The 23,719-nt window shown below is 59.0% G+C and overlaps 2 protein-coding genes across 2 annotated transcripts; both read left to right on the plus strand.

Annotated features, from left to right (window-relative positions):
* Positions 1 to 18: 18 nt before the first annotated feature.
* ANKRD24 (ankyrin repeat domain 24) lies at positions 19 to 7,846 on the plus strand. Its single transcript, XM_065658886.1, has 19 exons — positions 19 to 229; positions 1,232 to 1,362; positions 1,462 to 1,550; positions 1,856 to 1,920; positions 2,115 to 2,172; positions 2,251 to 2,321; positions 2,522 to 2,628; positions 2,713 to 2,900; positions 3,453 to 3,481; positions 3,616 to 3,708; positions 4,153 to 4,257; positions 4,365 to 4,409; positions 4,516 to 4,614; positions 4,688 to 4,760; positions 4,848 to 4,969; positions 5,047 to 6,240; positions 6,980 to 7,117; positions 7,203 to 7,268; positions 7,570 to 7,846. The coding sequence occupies exons 1-19, from the start codon at positions 23 to 25 to the stop codon at positions 7,645 to 7,647; spliced, it is 2,958 nt and encodes a 985-aa protein (XP_065514958.1). The 5' UTR covers positions 19 to 22; the 3' UTR covers positions 7,648 to 7,846.
* A 163-nt stretch (positions 7,847 to 8,009) lies between these two features.
* On the plus strand, positions 8,010 to 10,994 carry EBI3 (Epstein-Barr virus induced 3). The gene is made up of 7 exons (XM_065699761.1): positions 8,010 to 8,205; positions 8,754 to 8,894; positions 9,371 to 9,595; positions 9,678 to 9,795; positions 9,884 to 10,056; positions 10,484 to 10,647; positions 10,743 to 10,994. Exons 2-7 carry the CDS (start codon positions 8,795 to 8,797, stop codon positions 10,893 to 10,895), a joined length of 933 nt encoding a protein of 310 aa, XP_065555833.1. The 5' UTR covers positions 8,010 to 8,205; positions 8,754 to 8,794; the 3' UTR covers positions 10,896 to 10,994.
* The last annotated feature ends 12,725 nt before the right edge of the window (positions 10,995 to 23,719 follow it).

Consider the following 23,719-nt stretch of genomic DNA (forward strand, 5'->3'; position numbering starts at 1 on the left):
GGAAAGAAGGAGGGACGGGGGGATGGAGGGAGGCGGATCCCGGCTCCCACTGCGGCAGGACCCGGCCCCTGCCGGGCAGCGATGCTGGTCCGAGCTGGGTGCTGGGGGCCCCGGCCTGGAGCCGCAGCCTGCCCTCGCCCAGGCGGGGGGCAAGGGGTGCATGGCCGCCCGCCGCCTGCTCCTCAGCACCATGAAGCAGATCTGCCTCTGTGCCGCCGCCTCCTTCGCGGTACGTCCCCGTCCTCCTTCTCCTGTCCCCTCCGGTCACGTCCTCCCGGGTAAGCCGTGTCACCCCCACCCCATCGGGCCCCCTCCACCTCCATCCCGGTCCCGGAGCTCGGCTGCGTCCTCTCCAACCTGCTTTGTCCTTGCATGACAGTGTATGGGGGCAGGCGCTGCCCTCCCAGTTTGCCCAGTAACCCTGGGACACTGGTTTATTCCAGAGTGCCCTGGCCCTGCAGGGCTGGAGGGGCTTGCAGGGCCTCCGGGTGCGCACAGGGGAGCAGGTCCCCTGCCTGGTGCTGGCATCAGGCTGTTGAGGGGCAGGATGGAAGCAGCTCCCAAGGGTGACATCCATTTCCTGCTGCCGTGGCTGCAGCGAGCTCCACTTTGTCGTCATGGGCTGCGGGATGGATCCCGGGCTTCCTGGGTCGCTCCCTTGGCACTGGGATATGTGGAATTGCTGTCAGCAAGCCCCCATCCAGCCCCAGCCCTGCAGGGGTGGGCACACAGTGTTGTGCCCCTTGTAACCAAGGGAGGCTGGAGCCATCCCGGGGGATCTGCTCTCACTATCAACTGTGCTTGCCCTGGCTTGGTCCTCTTCTTAACAGGGAGCAAAGCAGGGCTGGGAATGGGCTCAGTGGGGAGACCTAGGCAGGGATGGGGCTCAGGCGCCTCACGGTGCTGGCTGTGTTTAGCACCGGGGTCACTGGTGTGGCAGGGGCAAACCTGCAGGCAGTGTTGGCTCCTTCCCAAGTCTTGCTGGTCACAGTCTGCCACAGCCACAGCTAAACTGGGGCTGTAAATCTCCTGGTGTAGGAGCTAGGAACTAGAGCAGAGGCTGAAGGGGACCCTCATCCCATCTAAACCTGGGGGTCAGGAACCACAGCACCCCAGGGGATAAGGAGGGGTGGAAGATAGCAGGGATGAGGATGGGGACAGACACCTGAGCCCAGCCCAGCATCCTGGGGGTGGCACAACCCATCACAGTCTTCTCTGGGCTTCATTGCAGAGCCAGGACTGGACCAAGAACGATGAGAAGCTCCTGCAAGCTGTGGACTACAACGATGCCGGAAAGGTGACATCCCTCCTTGTCCGCAAGGGCCTGGTCCCCACCAAGCTGGACTCAGAGGGCAAATCTGCGTAAGTGCTGGCCCCCATCCCTAGGACACCAGGGACGTGGGGCTGGGGACATGGCTGGTACCAGGGACTCAAGTACTACAGCCCCTGTTCTTGCTGCAGGTTCCACCTAGCTGCCATGCGGGGGAACGTGGACTGCCTCGAGGCCATGCTGGCCCACGGCGTGGATGCCATGACCAAGGATAGCTCAGGTGAGGGCATGGTCACCACATGCCCCTGGCTAATGCCACATTCCATCCAGGGCCACCAGTGCTCCCTGCTTGGTCCTGCTCTGCTGGCAGAGCAGAGGGGATGGAGGTGATGGCCCCACCTGTAAATTGTCCCATCTTTCTAATGGGGGACCAAAATGCTGACTGATGATGCCCATGGGATGTTCCCTTCCTATTCAGCCCCAGTCCAGCAGATCCTCCTGTGTGCCCATCTCTCTGTCTGTCACCCAGTCAGTCCTCTCTACCATTGTCTGTTCCCTGAGCTGTCTGTCTGTCCCTCTCCCCAGGTCACACTGCCCTGCATCTGGCATCCAAGCATGGCCACCCGCAGTGTGTCAGCAAGCTCCTGCAGGTACCGGGGCTGGGAGCATGGTGCTGCGAGAGAGGGTGCTGTGCCAGCGTGGTGTCCTCATGTCCTTGGGCTCCCTTCCCTCACCAGTGCTACTGGTTGGCATGGTGGTTCCCAGCTCTGCCCGGTCCTCCACCATGCCAGGGAGTCTGTCTGTCTGTCCCCTGTTCTCCTGTAACCCAGGCTCTCTCCCTCAGGCCTCCTGCCCTGTGGACATGGCTGATGGCAGTGGCCGAACAGCGCTGCACCACGCAGGTGAGTGGGGACAGTACCACCACTGTCCTGCTCCTGTCCCGGTGCAGGCGGAGTGCTCAGCCTCTGTCCTCTCCCCAGCATTCAGTGGCTGCATCTCCTGCTCTGAGATCCTCTGTGATTTCAAGGCTCCCTTGAACATCAAGGACAAGGTGAGATCCCGCTGCTCCTCACCCTGCAGTGCTGTGCAGAGCAGCAGGGGGCCAGGCTGGGGCTGCCTCTGAACCGTAGGGGGAACAGCAGCAGTACCTGGCATGAAAACACGCCCTGAAGTGGCAATGGAAGACAGAAGATAACAGTTTCCCCCCGTGGGGGGATCTGAACCTTGTCTGTGTACCCTTCCTGAACCCAGGATGGCTCCACCCCGCTGATCCTGGCAGCCAAGATGAGCCACTCGGAGCTGTGCCGGTACCTGCTGCACCGTGGCGCTGCCGTCAACAGCCGGGACCTGCAGGGGAGGTGAGTCTGCACTGGTGGGACTGGGAGCAGATGGGGAGATGGAGGGAATGGGCCCCTCACCTCTGCCCTCATCACTGTGCTCAGGACAGCCTTGATGCTGGCCTGTGAGAATGGCAGCGTGGAGACTGTGGAGGTGCTGGTCAACGCTGGTGCCCGGGTGGCTGTGGTGGACTCCACAGGTCACGATGCTGCTCACTACAGCCTGGCCACAGGCAATGCCCTCATCCAGCACTTCCTGCAGGAGGCTGCTCAGCGCCGGTCCTGGGCCAGTGGTAAGGCAGCCGTGCCACCCTGCTCCTTGTCCACAGGGCTGGACCCATGGGGTGCTCTTACCCTTTGGGGTCAGGCTGACCCGCACTGCTGGGGCTGAGCAAGGCTTTGGGGCACGGGTCCCCTTTTCCCACACTCTGGTGGTGCCTTTGCCCATGCTGTAACCAGCCCAGGGCAGAGAGGTGGTGCTGAGCCTCTGTTGCCTGTCTCGGTGTCTGCACATGCTTGCACATGCATGTTCACATGTGTTTGCAAGCATGGGGGTGTAAGTGCATGTGTGTTTCTACGTGTGTCTGCATGTGCATGTCTGGGTGCATGCGTCTCCCTGTGTCTGCACATGTGTGTGCATCCCTCCAATTACACATCCATGTATCCCATATTTGTGTGTGCCCCTTGTATGCACACGTGTCCCCCTGTGCACACGCATGTGTTCCTTAAATGCCCACCCTTGTACGAGCACACACAGGGGTGCCCCTGCACCCACACGAGCTCCGCCTGCCCCTATTATCCCCTAAACTGCCCCAATTTCCCTTTCCTCCCACTCTGCCCCACAGAGGAGGAGTCAGCTGAGCAGACATCCCAGGTAAGGGCCTGCCCGGCTGCCCCCCTCTAGGGTGGGGGTCCCCAGGAGCCCTGGGGCTCTCCGAGGTGGCAGTGGGTCAGGAAGGAGGGAGTCACTTTATGTGTGATGTCCCCTCTGTCCTGGTGCCTCCGCAGACGTCTTCGCCCAGCCAGTCATCCGTGAGGGAGAAGAGCAGCACCCCAAGGAAGAGGAAAGCCCCTCTGCCCCCCCTGGGCACCCTGAGCCAGGTGAGGGGGGTCCCCCTTAGCTCCACAGCCACCCCCAGTGCAGGGTAGCCAAACCATGGCCAGTTTGGGCCAAGTTCCTCAGCTTCACCTAGCCCTGCAGTGGAGGTGATGCTCATGGGCTGGCCTGAGCTGCAACAGAGGCTTCATCCCTGCTCCTGGGGTGCAGCACCCCAGATCCCAGTCCCCTGTTTTGTCTATCAGCCCCTTTCTATCCACACCGTGGGTCCAAAACACCCCTCACCTGAGCTGGCACTGGCGGGGGGGGGGGTGTCTATGCCATGCCAGAGCCTTTCCTTCTCCCTCTGGTGTCCAAAAGCTCCCTGCACCCTTTGGAGCATGGTGTGCACATGGCGAGGATCCCGGTGAGGATGGGCAGGAGGGGCTGGCACTGGGGGGGGGGTTGTCAGGGCTGGGCATGGGGGCTCGGCAGCCACGTGCCTGCAGGAGGACCGGGACGCCTACGAGGAGATCGTGCGGCTGCGGCAGGAGCGGGCCCAGTTCCTGCAGAAGATCCGGGGCCTGGAGCAGCAGGAAAAGCAGAGACGGGAGGTACCAGCGAGCTGCAGGGCTGTGGGGAGAGACCAGCGTGTCCCTAGGGGTTGGAGGGGATGGGAGGGATGGGGCAGCGTTAATGCCTCCCTTCTGTGTCCTGCTAGCGGGCAGAGCTGGATGAGAGCTCCCTGCGCTCCATGGAGAAGCAGGTGAGGCCATTAAAGGGGTGGCTCTCCACGGGGTTCTTGTGCTGTGGATGCTTTTGGGACTCTGGTGGGAGCAAAGGGGACTCTACCCCTGTGCCTGGCCCCACAGATCCAGGAGCTGGAGCAGCGGCTGGCGGCGCGGGATGGTGAGAAGGAGCGGCTGGGCAAGGAGGTGGAGGCTTTGCAGAGCCGCTTGTCCTCGCTGGAGGTAGGTGTGAGTAGATGCTGGCAGCACCAGGGACTTGGGGTGTTGGGGGCTGACCACCACTCCGCACCCCCAGAATGAGAAGGAGAACACAAGCTACGACATCGAGACACTGCAGGACGAGGAGGGAGACCCGCTTGAATTCCCAGGTAGTGGGGTGGCCTTTGGGGGTTGACACCCTGCAGTGGGGCGTGGGGCCATGGTGGGAGCAGCACCAGAGCCCCTGCACCCTTCAGGGGCAGAGCTGCTGCTCTCCAAGAAGACACTGAGCCCCTCGGCCGAGGAGCTGCTGGCCACGCTGCAGGGGCAGGTCCAGTCCCTCACCGTGCAGAACAAGGAGCTGAGGGAGAAAATACAGGCGAGTCCCTGTCCGTCCGTCTGTCCCTCCCTGCGTCTGTCCTCTGGGCCCCGGTGGCCTCACCATCTCCATTGCAGGTGCTGGAGAACTATGAGCGGGACGAGAGCGACGCGTCCACACCGTGCGACTTTGTGCCCGTCAGCCAATACAGGGCCCTGCAGCGGGAGCTGGAGCGGGTGCGGGCGCAGCGTGGGGCCTTGTCTGCGAGGGATGAAGCCGTGGGGCAGCCGGAGGGGCAGCCCGGAGCCCCGGAGCAGGTCATGGAAGGGAGCACAGCAGCACAGCGGCCTGCCAAGGAGCCAGCCTGGACCTGTGGCAAGTGCAAGGCAGCACTGGGCGACCCACAGCCCTCCTCCTCCTCCTCTTCCTCGGCTGGTGCTGAGCTGGCGGAGGCCCGGGCAGCCCTGCGGCAGGCGCAGGCGGCGCTGGAGGAGCGGGAGCAGCAGGTGAAGGAGCTGCAGGCACGTCTGGAGGCCGGCAAGGAGGCCGTGGAGGTGACGGCCTCCCTGGAGGAGGCGTCGAGGGAGAAGGAGGCTCTGCTGCAGCGCTGCAGCCGCGCCGAGGCCGAGGCGGAGGCTCTGCGGCAGGAGCTGGAGGCCAAGGCACGGGACTGGCGGGCGGCGGGCGGCCCCGAGCCGGGGGCTCTGGAGCGGCGCGTGGCGGAGCTGGTGCGGCAGCACGAGGAGGTGACGGCTCAGCTGGGGCAGCTGCGGGAGACGCTGGGCCGGCGGGACGCGGAGCTGGGCTCGCTGCGGGAGCAGTTGGCCGCGCGGCCCGTGGGGCGTCGGGAGCACGAGGAGGCGCTGGCACGGCTGCGGCGCGCGCAGGAGGAGGGCTGCGTGCCGCGGGACGAGCACGCCCGGGTCACCGCCGCGCTGGAAGAGCAGGCGCGGGCGCTGCGGGAGCGCGTGGCTGATTTGGAGGCGGCCGCCGAGGCCAAGGGGCGCGAGGCCGCGCGGCTGGAGGCCGAGCTGGCGGGCGCGGTGCCACGGGGACAGCACGAGGCGGCGCAGGCCGGGCTGCGGGCGGAGGCGGCGGCGCTGGAGCAGCGCCTGGCGGAGCTGAGCCGGCGGCACGAGAAGACGTGCGAGGAGGTGTTCCGGGTGCAGCGGCAGGCGCTGTTCATGAAGAGCGAGCGGCAGGCGGCCGAGGAGCGCCTGGGCACCGCGCAGAAGCAGCTGGCGGAGGCACAGGAGGAGGCGCGGAAGCTGCGGGAGCTCCATGGTCACGCTGAGGACTCGGCCCGGCTGGTCAGGGACAGGGATAGGAAGGTAGGGATGGGTGGACAGGAACCGGAGAGGGGCTTTGGGCAAGGGCCTGTAGGGACAGGCCAAGGGGAATGGCTTTAACCTGACAGAAGGGAGACTGAGATGAGCTCTGAGGCAGAAGCTCTTCCCTGTGAGGGTGCTGAGGCGCTGGCGCAGGGTGCCCAGAGGAGCTGTGGCTGCCCCATCTCTGGCAGTGCTCAAGGCCAGGTTGGACACAGGGGCTTGGAGCAAGCTGCTCCGGTGGAAGGGGTCCTTGCCCATGGCAGGGGTTGGGACTGGATGGGCTTTAAGCTCCCATCAACACAAACCAGTCTGATTTGTTCTGTGATTCAAATCATGGCTCAGGAAGTGCTCAGGTTGCAGGGGAAACTCACTCACAAACATGCACACACACATACACAGATGCGTGCACGTGCACACATGCATGTAGGTGCTTATGTGTACACGCGTGTTCACACAAATGCACATGCTTGCACGCTTGTGCCTGCACGTAGGTGCATGTTTGCACACGTAAGCACACACATGGGCACACACACCTCCGTGTGGGCTTGCCCCTTTCCCTGCCGTTCCCCTTTTTCCCTCCCAAAGCCAAGACTGAAATGCGGGCAGAGGGAACGGCTGGGAAGGCGCTGGCTCTGCCCGGGGCCACCCGGTGGTGCTGTGGTCACAGCCATGGTGGCTCCGTGGTGGACCCCAGGGCTGGGTCTGGGCGCTGCCTGTAACCCCTCTGCGTGTCCTGCAGATCACGGAGCTCTCGAAGGAGGTCTTCAGACTGAAGGAAGCCCTGAAGGTCCTCCCCGAGTCGCAGGGAGCACCGCAGTCACCCCCCAATGCTGCTGCACTCCAGGCCAGGATCCGTGCGCTGGAGGAGAAGCTGCTGGTGGGTACCAGGGGTCCTGTTGCCGTTGCTTGGTGGGTTCTGGCCTTTGCCAACCCCACGCTCACCACCCATCGCTGTCCTGCAGGAGACAGAAACGCGACACAGCAAAGTGGTGACGCTGTACAGGAGCCACCTGCTCTACGCTGTGCAGGTGAGATGGGGACCTGGCTGTGGGGGAACTCGGACGTGACAGGCCGAGAACATTGGGGCTGATCAGCCCCAGGAGAAGAGAAGCTGCGTGGAGACCTCAGAGCAGCTTCCAGGGCCTGAAGGGGGCTTCGAGGATGCTGGAGAGGGGCTCTTCATCAGGGGCTGTGGTGATAGGACAAGGGGTGATGGGTTCAGACTGAAACAGGGGAAATTCAGGTTAGAGATAAGGCAGAAGCTCTTCCCTGTGAGGGTGATTCCTCACAGACTCCTTGATGTCCTCACCAATGTCCCTTCCACCCCAGGGCCACATGGACGAGGATGTGCAGAGACTCCTGTGCCAGATCCTGAGGATGCAGCGGCTGCAGGAGCAGGACCGATGAGCTGCTGAGGGGATGGTGGCACAGCCAGTGCCACGGACAGGCTCATGGCAGCACCCTCTGTGCCCCTTTGCTTCTCCTGGCAGCACCGTGGTACCCACACCCCCACACCCACCCACCCCCCCCCAGCCCTGGGGACTGTGCACCCCCTGCAGCCCCACACACAGCCCAGCACAGCAGCAATAAAGTATTTATACTCACACCAACGGGACAGCTCATCTCGGAGGTGGGGGGGATGAGGGTACCTGGGGCTATGGGGGACAGTGCGGGACTGGTGCCATCATCTGCTCCAGCCCCCGTGTCCCCATGAAGGCAGCAGGGTGGGGGAATGGGAAGGGTTGAAGCTTTCTTGGCCAGAACCCAAACCCCTTTCCTGTGGGTCTGGGCCTCAGGAGCAGCAGCCCCATGCACAGGGGCTCCTGTGGGGCCACCCTTGGCAGTGGGTCCCCCCCTTGGGGACAGCGTTTCCTGCGCAAGGAAGTGGGCTGAGGCCGGCCGGGACATCAGCTTCCCACTGCGGCGCTGCCAGATCTTCTGCTCCGGGTGCCTGGTCCCGCTGCGGTGAGTGCGACCGCGGCTGGGGATGGGGGGGGCCCCACAGCGCCCGGCTGGGGGCACCGCGGGGAGCCCCTTGGCCGTGATAAGGGGAAAGCGAGGCAGTGACAAGGGCAGGATCTGTCCCTTGGCCACAGCGGGGAGCTCAGCCCCCACGCTGGGTCTGGGGCTCTCTGTGAGGGACAGTCCCTGCCCAGCGGCCTGGGGAGCTGGGGGCCACCCGAGTGCATTGACCCCTTCCCTGGTTGAGGTCTGGAGGGACCCGAAATCCTGGTTCTAGGCATGGCACCGCAGGGGTGGCTGCTGGTCCCCATGGGACACCCCAGGTCCTGTGTCTGCCCCTCTGCCTTCCCAGCATCAGGATCCAGCCACTGCAGGGAGAAACCATCCCCTGTCCCCAGGGAGTGCAGCATGGCCAGAGGGGAAACTGAGGCACAGCACAGTGGGACGGCCCAGAGATGGGTCTGAACCCCTGGTTAGGGCAATGTCCCTGTGGCTGTGGTGTCCCTGCTGTCCCCTGCCCTGGGGTTTGACCATCCTGCCTGTCCCCACAGGTCCCTGCTGGAACTGGGCAGCTCTGCTGAGTCTCCTTGACATGAGGTGGCTTTGGGTGGTGGCTCTTGTGGCACCCGCCTGCACCATGCCCTACAACAGCACGAGGAGCAGCACTGGGGATGGGGACAACGGGGACAGAGGTATGGGGGCACATGGGACAGGGGATGGAGGGGCCGGGGCAGCTGGGATGGAGGTATGGGGGGCCTGGGGGACTGGCAATAGAGGGACTAGGGGTCTGGAATGGAGGTGTGGGGGGATCTGTGGGGACTGGAGACAACAGCACTGGGCAGACCGGGATGGAGATGGAGGGAGCAGGGATGGAGGAACAGGGGCACTGAGGGGCATGGGGACACAATTACAGGGCATCTAAGGCTAGAGCCAGAGGGACACTGGAGGGACTGAGGACACGGGGAGACTGAGGGCAGAGGCATGGGGGGACTGGGACACTGGGGGGGCTGGGGACAGGAGGGGACCAAGGAGGCTGGGGGCAGTGGGGAGGGAGAGGCACTGGTGTGCTGGGAACAGAGCGCAGACCCTTCCCGACCCAGCATCGCCCCATCTCACCGCTGTGGCACATCCCCTTGGCCCCCTGATGGGGACCACCGCATGTGCCCAGGGCGCTGCTGGGTGCACTACAGCACCCTGGGCTCCGAGGTGCTGCTGCCGTGCCCGGCCTCAGCGGGGGGCTCGGCTGAGTGGCGCCGGGGGGACACTGCCCTGGGAGTGCATCCTGCACCGGGGCTGGTGCTGCCCAACGCCAGCCTGGTCCACGAGGGCCGCTACAGCTGCCACCACCCCGGCACCGGCGAGACCTGGGGCACCGCGTGCCTGCGGCTGGGCTGTGAGTGACCCCGGCCCCATTGAACCCCTGCTCCCCGCTGGCGAGGGTGGCAGGGGGTGACCGTGGCTGTCCCCTGCCGCAGACCCCCCTGCTCCGCCTGCGCTCCAGTGCTGGGCCATCAGCTACCCGCAGGCGGTGAACTGCTCCTGGGCCCTGGCCCCTGAGCCGCTGCTCGACACCGACTTCGTGGCCACGTACAGGTGAGTGGGGGCTCCAAGCACTGGATAAGCCCCGCCATAGCCTGTGTTGTACCCAGGGCCTCACCCACCGCCCCCCTTTGCCCCCCAGGCACGGCACTGGGGGGGACACAGAGATGGGGGAGTGCATCCGCACGGGGCCGCGGAGCTGCTCCTTTGGGAACGTGCAGGTTTTCTCCCTCATCCCCTACGTGGTGAACGTGACGGCCGTGAACGCCCTGGGTGCTGCCTCCTCCAGCCTGCCCTTCCTGCTGGAGAGCATCAGTGAGTGCCGCTGGGACCAGACCCTAGCGCGGAGCCCTCCACCTCTGAGCAGTGCTCCTGGGCCTGACCCAGCCCTGGGGCTTCCTTTGGGCCTTTCCCCTCTGGTTTGCTCCTTTACTTGGGATGGGGAAGCATCAGTGCAATGATTTGCCGGGTCTCAGGTCACTTCCACAGCCGGGATTGGAGATGCCCCATCCCTGGCAGTGCTCAAGGCCAGGTTGGACACAGGGGCTTGGAGCAAGCTGCTCCAGTGGAAGGGGTCCTTGCCCGTGGCAGGGGTTGGAGCTGGAGATTTAAGGTCCCTTCCAACCCAACCCATTCCATGATTTTACGGTTCTACGATTTCACAGCTCAGCCAATGGGGCTGATGGACTCGGCACCCCCATGCCGGGTCCCTCACCCCTTCGTTATCTCCCTGCTTCATCAGTAAAGCCGGACCCCCCCGAGGACCTGCGGGTCTCACCCATCCCTGGGGAGACCACGAAGCTGCTGCTGGAGTGGAGCCCACCGGGGTCCTGGCCCTTCCCGGAGTACTTCCCGCTGAGGTACCACATCCACTATGCGCAGGAGGACGGCTCCGTCACCGCAATGGTACTGCCCAGCCCTCCCGGTGGGGAAACTGAGGCACGGCCGAGGGCTGCCCCTGAGCAAGGCCCCGGGGGGCCCTCCCTCCGTGGTACCCCCAGGTCGGTCCCTCCGAGCACACAGCCCTCACGCTGTCGGGCCTGCGCCCCGGAGCCCTGCTCCGCGTCCAAGTGGCTGCCAAGGACTTCACCGACTCCGGGGAGCTCAGCGCCTGGAGCGCGCCCGCCTCGGGGATGCCCTGGATGGAGCCGTGATGGGGGGACAGGACCAGCGTCTGCATCCCTTGTCCCACCAGGGACCCCACGCCGTGCTCTGTCCCCTTTTCCCCATCAGTTTGGGGGGGTTCTTGCTTATTTGATGTTTCTTTTGTCTCTTTGGGTCTTCTCAGCTTCAATCAGGTCTGAAGGAAGCACCAAGCGGCTGTCACCAACAGCGCCTCGGCCCTGGCCCGCAAGCACCCGGAACGGAACCATAACGTCCGTAACACGGGCGGGAGGAGCCGGAGCCAGGCAATAAACACACCTGGAGCTCTGACCTGCTCTGTGGTGTTCTCCAGCGCTGGGGACGCTCCCTTGGCCGCTGAGAGGCCCCAAAAGGCCCCGGGGGGTGGGACGGTGTGTGTGTGTGTGTGTGTGTGTGTGTGTGTGTGTGTGTGTCTGTGTGTGTCTGTGTGTCTGTGTGTCTGTGTGTGTGTGTGTCTGTGTGTGTGTGTGTGTGTGTGTGTGTGTGTGTGTCTGTGTGTCTGTGTGTGTGTGTGCCTGTGTGTGCGTGTGTGTGTGTGTGTGTCTGTGTGTGTGTGTGTCTGTGTGTGTGTCTGTGTGTGTGTGTCTGTGTGTGTGTGTGTGTGTGTCTGTGTGTGTGTCTGTGTGTGTGTGTCTGTGTGTGTGTGTGTGTGTGTGTGTGTCTGTGTGTGTGTGTGTGTGTGTGTGTGTGTGTGTGTGTGTCTGTGTGTGTGTCTGTGTGTGTGTGTCTGTGTGTGTGTGTCTGTGTGTGTGTGTGTGTGTGTGTGTGTGTCTGTGTGTGTGTGTGTGTGTGTCTGTGTGTGTGTCTGTGTGTGTGTGTCTGTGTGTGTGTGTCTGTGTGTGTGTGTGTGTGTGTGTGTGTGTTGCCTCTGGAGGTGCAGCGCGGTCTCGAACCCGCGGTCCCGGTGTCTCCGCACCCCCTCGATGGCCTCCCACCGGCAGGCGGCGCCGCTCGCACACGCGAGCCCTGACGCCCGCCGCTCCCTTCCGGCAGTGCGGCAGCCCCCCCGCGCGGTGCGCGCAGCACAGCGCCCCCGCTGCCCTCAGGACGCCGCCGCTTGCTGCCCCGGGTTCCCTTCGCTCTGCCCGGAGCCCTTTGCCCGCCGCTCGCCCTGGACGGGTTCCCGGTCTCCATCCAAGCCTGGTGCAGCCTGGGGCCGGTTCCTCTTGTCCCATCCCGTGTTCCTCGGGAGCAGGGCCCCTCCTGCCTCCCTCCTGCTCCGAGGCCGCTTGTGCCTCCGCAGAGCCCGGTGGGTGGCTCGGGTGAGGGTGAGGATGAGGACGCGGGGGCAGAGGAAGCGCAGGGCCCCTCAAGCACCCGTCGCCATCGCAGCCCGGTCCCGGGGGGCTCAAGCGGTTCTGCTGCTGCCTGCCTTTGACCGGGGCACGGGCACGGCCCCGCGTCCCGCAGAGCCGGGCCTCCCTGGTCGCTGCCGGGGCAGGGATCCCGGCTTCCCTTCGGAGTTCCCTGCATCCTTTCCCGTGCTCCGCAGAGGCCGCACGGAGCCCGGCTGCCCCCGCAGCCTTCGCCGCGCTTTGCCCGGGCGCTGCTGCCCTCTTTTGACGGGCACCTGCGGAGGGCCCCGGGCGCTGCGCCCCGGAGCCCCCCCTGCCCGCGCAGGGCGCTCGCTGCCCCCGTGCGCCGCAGTTCCCCCCCGCTCCGCTTGGCAGCGGCCGCAGAGGAGGCTTCCCGGGACTGCTGGCAGCGCCTCGGCCGCGGCCCCGCTCCTCCCACCCGCGGGGCTGGTGCCGCTGTTCCAGCGCCGGGGAGCGCGGAGGGGCGCCGGTTCCCTGCAAAAGGGGGAACCAGACCGGGGCCAGGCCGGGCCCCGGCTCAGAGATGGGACGCGAGTTATCCGCAGGACGAGCGGGCAGCAGCTGGAGGCTCTAAACCCCTTCCAGCCGGCAGGAGCGGGCTCCCAGCTGCAGGAGTTAACGGCCCGTCGGCCCACGGGAGAGCTTCCTTCCATAGGCCATGTGTGTTTGAGGCAAGCATCCCTCCAGGGTTTCAGCTCCTTCTGGGTCTGCCTTACAGCTGTGCAACCTTCCAAACACACAGCAAAGGCGTTTTTCCCTGGGAAAGTGTCAGCTCCCTTCGGCCTCACGCTGACAATCGGCCATTGTGAGTCTATTTGGTGATCCAACGCGCACTCAAAGGGACCCCAAAGGGGCTGAGCTGGACACCTGGGCTTTCCTGGGGCGGGCGAGAGAAGCCAAGCAGCCTTTGTGGTGCTGGGAGTCAAAGCGGGTCGCCGGGGTGGGAAATCGGTGCAGTTCGGAGCGGCTAACGGCTCACTAACGTGGGTGGGTTTGGAATGTGTGTTCGCAAGGTCTTGAGATGGCAAGAACTGATTATACATATGGGGACAAAAGTCCACCTCCTGCTTTCCTTTGCATTTTGTGGAGTCTGCTGTTTGAGCAAGAAAACAGAGGTATTGTGTTTCTGGATTCAGGGAGGCAGAGTTGCTTAATACTCAAAACCCAGGCCCAAGTATTTTTCCCCTTGGCTCCATCGCAGTGTATGACCTTAGGAAGGAAACCAGCTTTGCTGCATTTCCATCTCTGTAGGATGATGATAATGACTTGCAGGATGCTGGAGGGGCACTAGTTAATATTCAGACAGATTGTGAAGCTTTTTTGTCGATTCAGCTCTTAATAAAGCCGTTGCCTGCGACACACTAAAATCAGTTCAAAACACATAAATTCGCCGTGCTTGCTCGGATGCGGTGGCAAACGCAGGAGAGCTTTGACAGGGTGGTTCCTGTGTAGTTTCTTGCTTGTTTTCATACTTTATTAATAAGAAACCTTTGAATTTGGATTTTGATTTCAAAATGTCCTTGGCAGGGCCTGTTTCCTTGTCACCTGGCAGCTCTCAAAGCTCTCACAGATGCTTCTCCATCATTTACATGTTCTGTAACTGAAATACGCTGCTTCATCAACTTCTTTATGGAACGGGCGCTTCTGGCATACAGGGCGGTGACCTGGGGCAGTTGGGGTGTGCTTGGTTACGGTACCTCCATGGCTGGAGCAGTTGCTCTCCGGAAACACGAGAACTCACACGACTACAAGAGCAGCCCTCTTGGGCAATGAATCCATGGACCAAAGCTCAAGGTGAGATCCTTTTCCGACAGGTATAGCTTACGTCTGAGTGTGTCGTGGAGGGGACCCGCGTGGTGGCACTCACTGGGGTCACTGTGGCTCTTTTGCTGCTGCGTTGTAGTGGGATTTAGCTGGGTTTTGCCTGCGAGCAGCCCAGCTGGTGGCAGACAGGGAGTGTGTATCCCAAGCTCTGGTTTGGTAAGAAAGGAGCCTGCACACCCTGACTTTCCTGGGTGGAGAGCTTGGCAGGCCTCAGGCAGAGCCTTTCCAGCTTGGGTTTTTCTTTCCTTTTGGCCTTAGGAGAAGGGGCCTGCCGGGGAGCTGCCCCTTCCAAGCTTTGTCTCCTTGCACCTTCACAAGGCTCCTGTGTTTAGCCTGGGGCTCGCTGTGACTTAGCAGCAGTAGGTAACTGACCAAGTACGGTAACCTGCCAGAACGCCCGAGTGCAAACCCCTCTGTGCCAGGCAGAGGGGCTCTGCTGGGGAGGTGAATGGGGTCGCGATGTTGTATCCCCCCCTTTTCCTTTGACAGCACTTCCAAGTCTAATAAAAGCTGCTGATTCCTGCTTAATGGATAACGTTGGTCACTAACAACCTCACCCCGCTCTTAAAAAGCCAACGTGGGTCTCAGGAGATCTCATTTAGGAAGCACATGTAAGGCAAGGGTGTCCTGCACGGGCTCTGGGGTGGAAGCCGCACCGTGCGGTGCTCCAGGCTGGTCGGCTGCCAGCGCTCGGGGTGTTTTTATCCTGCAGCCAAGCTCTGCACCATTGGAGTGTGTGGAGCACAGCTTCACCCCCAGAACAGGCTTTTGCCTCCTGAGCGGTGCAAGGGCAAAATGTTCAGTGATGGTTCCCATAAGGCACCATCTCCCTCCTGCGAGTGGTGAGTGATGCTGGAGGACACGCGCGTGGTTGTATTTAGGAACAGGGAGAAGACTGCGGTGTTCCTGTGCTTGTACACTGGTGTAATGTGAGCGTTTATGGGCAGATTGGTGGAGGTTACCCGTGTACATCAGCACGTGCCTACAGCCACTGCCCACAGCCACTTCTGCCTTGAGCCATGGCAAGTCCCGGTGTGCGCGGGGTCCTCCCTGAACACCACATCCGTTTCAAACTTGCCTTCTGGCAATCCAAACCTGGGAGGAGAGGCTGATCCCCCCGGCAGCTGTGCTGGCATTCAGGAGGGTCTGCACTGGCTGGAGAGATGGGCAGAGGGGAACCATTTGAGCTGCAACAAAGGCAAGCGCAGGAATAACCCCAGGCACCAGAACTGGCTGGGGTTGACCTGCGGTGCAGTACTACAGAGCTGAATGCAGCAGAGCCCTGAGCAGTGTGCTCCAGGTGACCCTGCTGGAGCAGGGACGCTGCACCGGATGACCAAGGTCTCTTCCAACCTCAACCATGCTGTGCTTTCCACTCTACAATAAGGCAAAGGAACCCATCTGTGGCCTGTTTTTCGCACGAGTGACAAGCATGTGTCAGAACACCCCAAAAGCATGACATCCGCACCCATGAATACTGTTGTGATGTGAGTGACATGAAGCTAGAGGGGCTTTTGGGTGTCCAGAGACAATCAGGAGACATGAAAGCAGACAGCTTCACCCTGTTCAATATGGTCTTCTTTAAACGATGTTTTTACTTCAGATTTGGGCTGCCAATAACTCATTCAAACAATGATCTAATGCCTATGTGAATGTTTGTAAAACCTCACTGCTCTGGCAGGTTGAGCGCTTGCCAAAAAGCAATCACATGTAATTAGGGAGAAGGAATTTGAATATATTGGCCTTTCAGTGCAGCATATTTTCCAGTTGTGTTTGTACCATTTTAACCATCTCATTAACTGGGGGCTCCGTGGTGGGCTCTGTGTGACTTGCTCCTGGCTTCAGAGGAGCCCTCTCTGTAGACAGCACTGCCATAAACCCGGGTAAAAACCGCCTGGGATGCGGATCGGAGATACCTGTGCTGGGCTGTTCGTGTGGTTGTGCCTGACGGCGTCACTGGGTGGACTTTCGAGGGGACCAAGTAGATCAGGAGCTCCTTATTCGCTTCCCTGGGGCTGCCACAGCTCTCGAAGGGCATAGTCATAGTGTCACTGTTGTCGGTTAATGGCCATCCCCTTTCTGGGAAGAACTTTGCTCATGGCTGGAAGGAAGATGCAGCAAAAGCTTTCCAGTCAAGCAGGGTGATCAGCGTCACGCTCATCACGCTCCGCAAGCATTCCCTCATCCTGCCGTGCAGTTCTTTTCCCAGGACAAGGGGGGCAGCCACGTGGCTTGACAAGGCCCCTGTGGGACTGCTGAAGCAGAACTGTTCATAGGATCATGGAAGAGTTTGCATTGGAAGGGACCTTTCAAGGTCACCTGGCCCAAGCCCTGTTGGTGGTGGCTGCCAATGTACAGACAAGTTCCCAGCTCAGGGGGAATGAGAGCCCGTCCAGGACAATAGATACCAGGAGTCCCTGAGATAAAGGAATGAGGTATCCCCTGCCCATGTGGGGTTAAACCTGCAGTCTTCACCCCCTCACCTTGCCCTGGAGGCCCCAAAGGGCATTTCCAAGCAAGTTGGGAATTTTGACATGGAAAGTTTGACGAGAAAACTGCCTTTGGAATTCCTCCAGCATCCTGGAAATTCCCTCCTCTCCCTTGTCCGGTTCTGGACACCCAGACCCGTTCTGCCGTTACCAGGGCAGCTGCAGAGCCTCTGAAGACACCACCTTGGGCATCTCCTCCCTCGTAACTCATCAAGCCCAGCAGGAATGCCTCAGATAAACTGCCTCGAAAGCAAGGGGAAGCTGAGCAGTCAGCAAAGCGCAGCCTGCCAGGGAAATCCGGCAGGATTTGAGACCGCCGGGGGGACCCGCTACAGACACAAAGTGGGAGCTCCATCCCAGCCAGACCCGACGCATGGAGTCACTCAGCAAATGAGGTGGAAACCCGCTGTCCGGACTGCCCAGGCTCCGTGCTCCCTCCCCAGGTATTCAGCCATGGATGGGAAGGGTGTGCTCCTTGTTCCTCTGTCAGGTCCCACCGCCTGGCATCTCGTCTCGCTGCAGGTAAACTCCAAAAGACCCAGAGGGTTTGTACGAAAGCAGGTTGGTAACTCAGCTCAGGAGGTCGGGGACGTGCAGGTCAAGGCCTGTGGGACCTGTTATTAACGGGAGGAATTAGTTCCCTGAATGTGAGAGAGCAGAGGTGGATTCGGCTCTCCAGTGACCACTGGAGTTTGAAAGCCCAAATTCCAGCCAACAGTCATCACAGAAACTTGTGCTGAAGAACCTGACCTACTTGGAATAATTAGAGGTAATTGTCAGCTCTTTCCAAATGACAAACCCTTAATCACCAGCAGATGCTTACCCAGCCTCACAGAAAAGGCTGGAAACCCGCAGCGGGATGGGGAGTATTGTTGTCCCAAAGGCACCAAGTTTCAGGAATGGGCAGGAATCTTCCGTAGGGTTTTTTCCAGTACATGTTCAGATGCTTGGACTGGGGCACTGGTTTGAGCTCATGAGCTGGGCATCTCTCCAGAAAATCTGTATATATGCCATGAGCGCACAGATGAGTGACACTGAAGTACTAGAGAACAGCTCAAGATGGACCATGGATTCCTGTTCTGGATCCCTGAATCTCAACTCCAATCCCTAAAGCTTTTGGAAGCTCAGAACCTCTTGGAACCCTTTTCCCTGCACACAGTTGTTGTCCCAGTGTCAGAGGAGAGACTGCTGAAATAAAGGGGTCCATGGAAGAGCCGACTCCAGAAAGGACCCTGTCTGCAGCATCTTCCCTGCTCTGGTTTGAGCTGCACAGAGCCAGCCTCTGCTCTCCTGCCTCACCCACTCTCCAGAGGAAAATACTTCTGAGCTCCATGATGCTGCCTTGGTGCATCTCCAGGCCATCTCTTTGCCCCAGGAATGTCTCCCTGACTCCTGCTGCTGCTTCCCTGCAATAAGCTGCCTGTTTCCATCCTTGTCACTCAGGGATCTCAGGGCGATGCTGCATTCCATGGCTTCCTTAACCTCTTCATGCCTTCCTTGATGGTGACTACATGAGATCTGACCTATTGTGATGTGAAATGTAGGAGAAAGAACACTCCAAGATGATGTGCAGGGGACTGCCTGAGGGGAAACAGGGCTTTGCTGCTATGATGCTACCAGGCAGAATAGATGGACGGGAAGGGGGCCAGAACATTAGCAGTACTGCAGGCATCAGGGCTCCCAGGGGCGTTTTGCCTCCTGTACAATTGGAAGGTGAGCAAAAATGGCAAAGGTGGGAATGCCCTGGAGGTGGTCAGAGCAAGGAGCTGCCCTGGCCAAGCAGAGAGCTGTGGCAGATGTGCTTTCCACACAGGGCTGTAGTGAAGCATTAAGATTGCTCTGAAGTGACTCGCAGCACATTTGGTGCCTTTTCCAGCACACCACTATTCATCTATTCCTGTGTAACCTCCTGCAGTGGGGCTAATAACCAAAGCCCTGACTCTAACCCAACGACTCCCTTGGGAACGTGTCTGGGACAAGACTTATTCTGGGGTCTTTGAAGCGGGCAGAGACCCGTAATGTGGAAACAGTGACAGCAGTGCAGTTCCCATGAACTAGGGGGGTCTCTCCACGGGCGTGGGGCTCCTCGGCCGAAACAGGGTGAAAAATGAGTCCTGACACCTTCGGGAGAGGTCACTTTTCCCATGATGTGCTTGTCTGGGGCTTGGCTGTTGCTGCAATGCTGCTGCCACCACGGGAAGGGAAAGCCCGGAGCAGTGGCACAGCGTGGGGTGATCTGAGCTCCTAAAAAGGGAGGTGGAGGGGGTGAAGACGTCTCCTCTGGTCACACAAAGAGGGATGGTTCTGCAGACCGGGGACATCACAACTCTCCTAAACCCTGTTGTACGTGTTGCCTTCCGCAGGTCCTGCTGATGGTGGGGCAAAGTCCTCTTTGGGTATGGAGACACCAAGAGCCAGTAGCCATGAGTCTTTCCTAGTGCTGTGCCTGCAGCCCCTTGTCTCTGCTGATGCCTTCCCAGGTCTGGTGAGTCTCATCCAAGCACTTTGCTCCTTCCCAGGCCCGCTCATTCCTAGACACCAGCTTTCCCTTGCGCTGGTTCCTGCATTACCCATTCAGGCTGCCTCCTCTGCACTTCCAAATCGCCTGGGAGAGGATTGCCTGCTCCCTATGGGACCAGGAGCTGGTAGGTGAGAAGGACAACACAGCCCTGCAGGCAGGGTCTGCACCCACCAGCGCCCAGATGGGGACGGTAGCCAGAGTCCAGAGCAGCAGCGGCAGAGCTGGGGACAGGCTCATCTTGGACATAACTCGGGCAGGACTGAGCTGAAATGAAGCTTCTGGCCCAGGGGCCCCAGGTGGGGCTGGCTGGGGGCTCTTAAGTCCTATTAGTGCGCTCAAGACCTCGATAGAAATGCATCCATCACAAGCTGGACGTGGCCTTAAGCAAAGGCCATTTCTACACTGCTGGCTCCTGCCAGATCTTCCCAGCCCAGACTCCGGGCCTCATATACCCTTTAAGATCTGCTTTTCATGTGTCTCTCCCCGAAGAAGGGCTGGGACCACGCCAGACTCCAGCAAATTGTTCTGACCAGTCACCCAGTGCTGGCAGGTTCCTTTTGCTGGAACAAACTCCACCTATTGCCTCTACAATGCTTCTAGTCCAGACATCCTCCTCTGCTCTTACTGCCAGCATTGTAATGAAAAATGGCTCTTGTATTATGTCTGCTTCCATTTGAATCCCTCTAGGAAAGATCTCGTGTTCTCCAGCTCTTTGCTGCTGAAATTAGCACTGGCATCCTGCAGGATTTCAGGGCTTGACTCTCACATTGAGCAGTGGGAAGAGTTACCGAGGCTGCAGAGACAAGATGTAGTTGGGAGCCAAGTGTCTAAAAGTACACACTTAATAATAACACAGTGCAACGGAGGTGCTCTGGGGAGGCAGAAAGTGGTCCTGCTGAGGGGGAAAACCACAAAAGAGGGTGTTCCTGGGGGGCTGGAACAGTGCAGGAAGGGTTAAACTGGGGCCCAGCGTTTGGGATGGGCAGGACGCCGGAGTGGGCACTGGGATTGGAACCAGAATGACAGTTTTAGGTCATTCACAAAGCTTTCTAATTACACTTTTTTTTTTGGGGGGGGGGGGGGGGGCAATATGGGGGGGGGGAATGGTGTGTTTTATTCTGTAAGTGCTGAACATTCCACAATTGCTGTGTTTAATAAATACAGCGGGGGCTCCTAGGAGACTGAATGGGGCTGAATGAATGAAGTATGTGAGACATCTGAAACCTATTAGCTGGAGCAAACTGCGAGAGAGGCAGGAATTCTGCTCTTTTTAAAAATATTTATACATTCGCCTTTCATGTCAGGCCAACGTCTTATTTGGGGTTATGTTCCAGTGGAAGGAAAGGTGTGTCGGGGGGAAATGCAGGGGGAAGGGAGGTGCATTTTTGGTTCAGGCCCAAAAGGAGCAGAAGGGCTGTGTGGCTTTAGGAGCATACTTTCCTCTCGGAATTGAACCCAGCACATGGAAACAGAAGGCCCCATTGCCCCAGCCTCGATGGGGGATGGATGTCGCGGGGCTCAGCCCCTTTCGTGGTCATTTGGGGTTGTAGACTGGGCTCCTCAGACCTAGAACCCCTGGCCTGGGGCACTGGGAGAGCTCTGCAGCCTTCCCAAGATTAAGTTTATGGATGCCATGAGACTTGGCTTGTTTAATCTGGTTTTGATACTTAAAGAGGAATTAAGAGTGCACTGCCAGCGTCTTCTCCAACACATGGACAGCTCCATGAAGTCAGACTGGTGTCCAGCACCAGCAGAATGACGCCACTGCCCTGTTCAGCAGCCTCTGATGCAGGGTTTCCACCCAGGCTTTTCCTTCCTGTGCAGAAATTAGCTCATCTACTCATTAAATGGCAGAAAAATAGGGAAAATGGATGGGAAGAACATGGAATGTTCCACCAGAGAATAAGCAAGGCTTTTTAGGACCCCCTTCACCTGCACGGATGTCACTGGAAAGTGGTTCAGCAGAGGAACAGTTGGCAACACCCAGCTTCAGTCTGGACATACTTTGAGCTGAAGTACGGTCCCTTTTCTAGGGGAGCCTCAGCTGGGCATGGCTGCAGGACTGGCTCTGCTCCTCTCATGTGTCTCCCTGTGTCAGCTCAGTCCAGCCAGGTCCACATATGGGTGGCCTGGCCTCAGAACCGGGCTTTGTGTGCTCTGATGTTCCTGTCCATGATCTGCTCTCTCTTCACCACCTACCGCTTCATTGATATCTCCTCTAGTCCTGCTTCTTTCTCATCTAAGATGAGGAGAGTCACAGAATCATTTAGGTTGGAAAAGACCCTTAAGATCATTGTGAGATGCACAAAGACTCCAAAGAACCCTAAGGATGGTAAGGGTCTTCTCTCTGCATGCCATCACCCATCTTCCAAAGAGAGCTGAAAACCCTCACAAGCAACTCTTGGCTGTCCACAAGCACTGCAGGTCTGTGGGATCCCTGAATCCAGGGATCCAATGAGCTGTGCCCTCCTCCAGCTTGTGGTTTGGGCTGGGACATGGGGTGATCATACCTTGTAGTTAGTGAGACAGTGGCTCCCTATGGAGCCCTTTCTAGAGTTCTCAGAAAGGGAGTCGTGTTTCCTTAGGTTTGATTCCTGCGGTCACATCTGGGAGGACAGGAGATGGGGGATGTGGGTGCTCAGGAGTCAGTTAGGGAATGAGTGGGGTGGAGGTTGCCGGGACATCTCCAAATAGAGGCTGCATGTTTCCTGCTGGAGCGACTGACAGCTCGCACAGATGGGTGGCAAGTCTCCAGCCTTTGATGCTTCACTCCATGTTTCATGAACCCTTACCATTTCCAAGACATGGGGGGACATTTGAGCTCACCTCTCCTTGTGCAGAAACCTTGGACACAGCTGATGGCTATGTCGGAAAGGTCCAGACTACGCAGTGTTTTCCAGCTGATAAGGGATATGGCAATCAGTCCTGCTTCTCTGTGCTTCCTTAGTGCTCTTTCCTCAGCCCAACGTTCTTGCATGCAGCACACACTCATACGTACATTCAATCCCTTCCTTTCAGGCTTCGTGGAACTAAACTGTAACGTTTCAGGGAAATCACAAACTGCAAATGTCTTCTATTATCCTTCTAATCATACAAAGCCCATCAGATTGTAGGATATCTCCCACTGCATAGGAACCAGATGTTTTTCTTGCAGTGGGGACATGCACGAGGCATCGTTCAATCTCTTTAGTGTAGAGTGCCTTGGAGATGGGATGGTTCTTTGTGGTTACAAGCTGCTGCAACCTTCTGTGTGTGGGTGAGGATCTGGTGGGTTGCAGAGTGGTGCCAGTGATGAATTTGTGTTGGGTTCCTCCTCACCGTTACTAACCATCCCTTAGCAGAGGCTTTGGAGAAGAGTTTCTGAGCGGTTTTTGATGGCATCTGTTAGTGAATTTAGAGGTGACTGCTCCGAAAACATGACTGGGGCATGGGATGTGGCTGTTTCTCATTTTACTAAGGAAATAGTGTAACCTACGGATTCCAAGTGTCAGGAATGGTTTTAATTCTTTCTAGAGCTATAGTGGGCGAGGATTTAACTCTTTCTAGAGCTATAGTGGGTGAGGCACTGAGGAGACATCCCATTCCATGCCCCTCATTGCACCTTCTCTGAGCATCTAGTCACCATCAGTATGAGGATCTTGGTGGATTTCAGTGTGCTCATTTTTGTGTCCCTGTAACTCTTGGTTTTTCAGCTCTTTTTGGGTTGGTTTGGGGTTTTTTTCCCCCTTTTTTTTACTAGGTTCCAATAAAATTGTGCTTTCACTGAAGACACCAAGGGAAGTGCCAGTGCTGCTCGCAGAATGGCTTTATTTCCCCCCAGCCTGGAGGGTCAGAGTGTGTCCATCTGTGTGTGGGTTGTAATTGCCTCTCAGAATTTCCTGGTAGAGCTTTTCCTTTCTTTCCCAAACAAGTTTGTCCAATGTGAGTTATCCCTCCCGAAAGGTCTGCGCTCTTGGGGGGGGGGGGGGGTGTGTGTCTCTGTGTGTAGGAGAAGCTGGATAAAAGCTTCTCTCCCTGCAGGATGTTATTTAAGGGTTAGGCCAAAGCAGAACAACAGAACAACAAACACAGAGAGGGGACGCAGTGGTGGTTTATGCGTTGGGCAGATTTTCCACTCGCAATATGTGCTGATGGGGGTGCCAGTGACAAATGCTTTGGAAAAGTGCCTTAAGTGTGAGCCAAGAATCTCCTTCATGAGCCCTTTGCTAAGGGGTATAATGCACCATGACTTAGCCTTGCTCATACATTCCTGAAGGTGTGTCTCAGCTGAGCCTCGTGGGAGCACCGCTTCCTCATCTCATAGGCCTGGCTGGACAAGGTACCCTGCAGCCTGCCCCCCTGCAGCTGGCTTGGAGCTGGGTGGATGCTTTCTGGCTGGAAACAGGTCGTTAGGGGGTGAAGTGACCCATGTAACGTGATGAAGATGAGCTGCAGCCTGGATATTGACTGCAGCAGCCCTGTCAGGAGCTAAGAGACTGCTGAATTAAACACAACTCTCTTCAATTAGAAGCAGCTTAGAGCAGTGCTCGAGGTCAGGAGGGGCAATGGATGAAGAGTGGCCAGAGCTGCAGCCTGGAGACTGTAAAGGATGATGGCAGGAAAGGTAAGTGATGGCTTGAACCTTATTCACAGTGACTGCTGGAGGGTGATCTTAAGGCCCGTTCCAACCCTAACCACTCTATGAC

This window comes from Lathamus discolor, chromosome 21 (genome assembly GCF_037157495.1).
Source record: "Lathamus discolor isolate bLatDis1 chromosome 21, bLatDis1.hap1, whole genome shotgun sequence".
Lineage (NCBI taxonomy): Eukaryota > Metazoa > Chordata > Aves > Psittaciformes > Psittacidae > Lathamus > Lathamus discolor.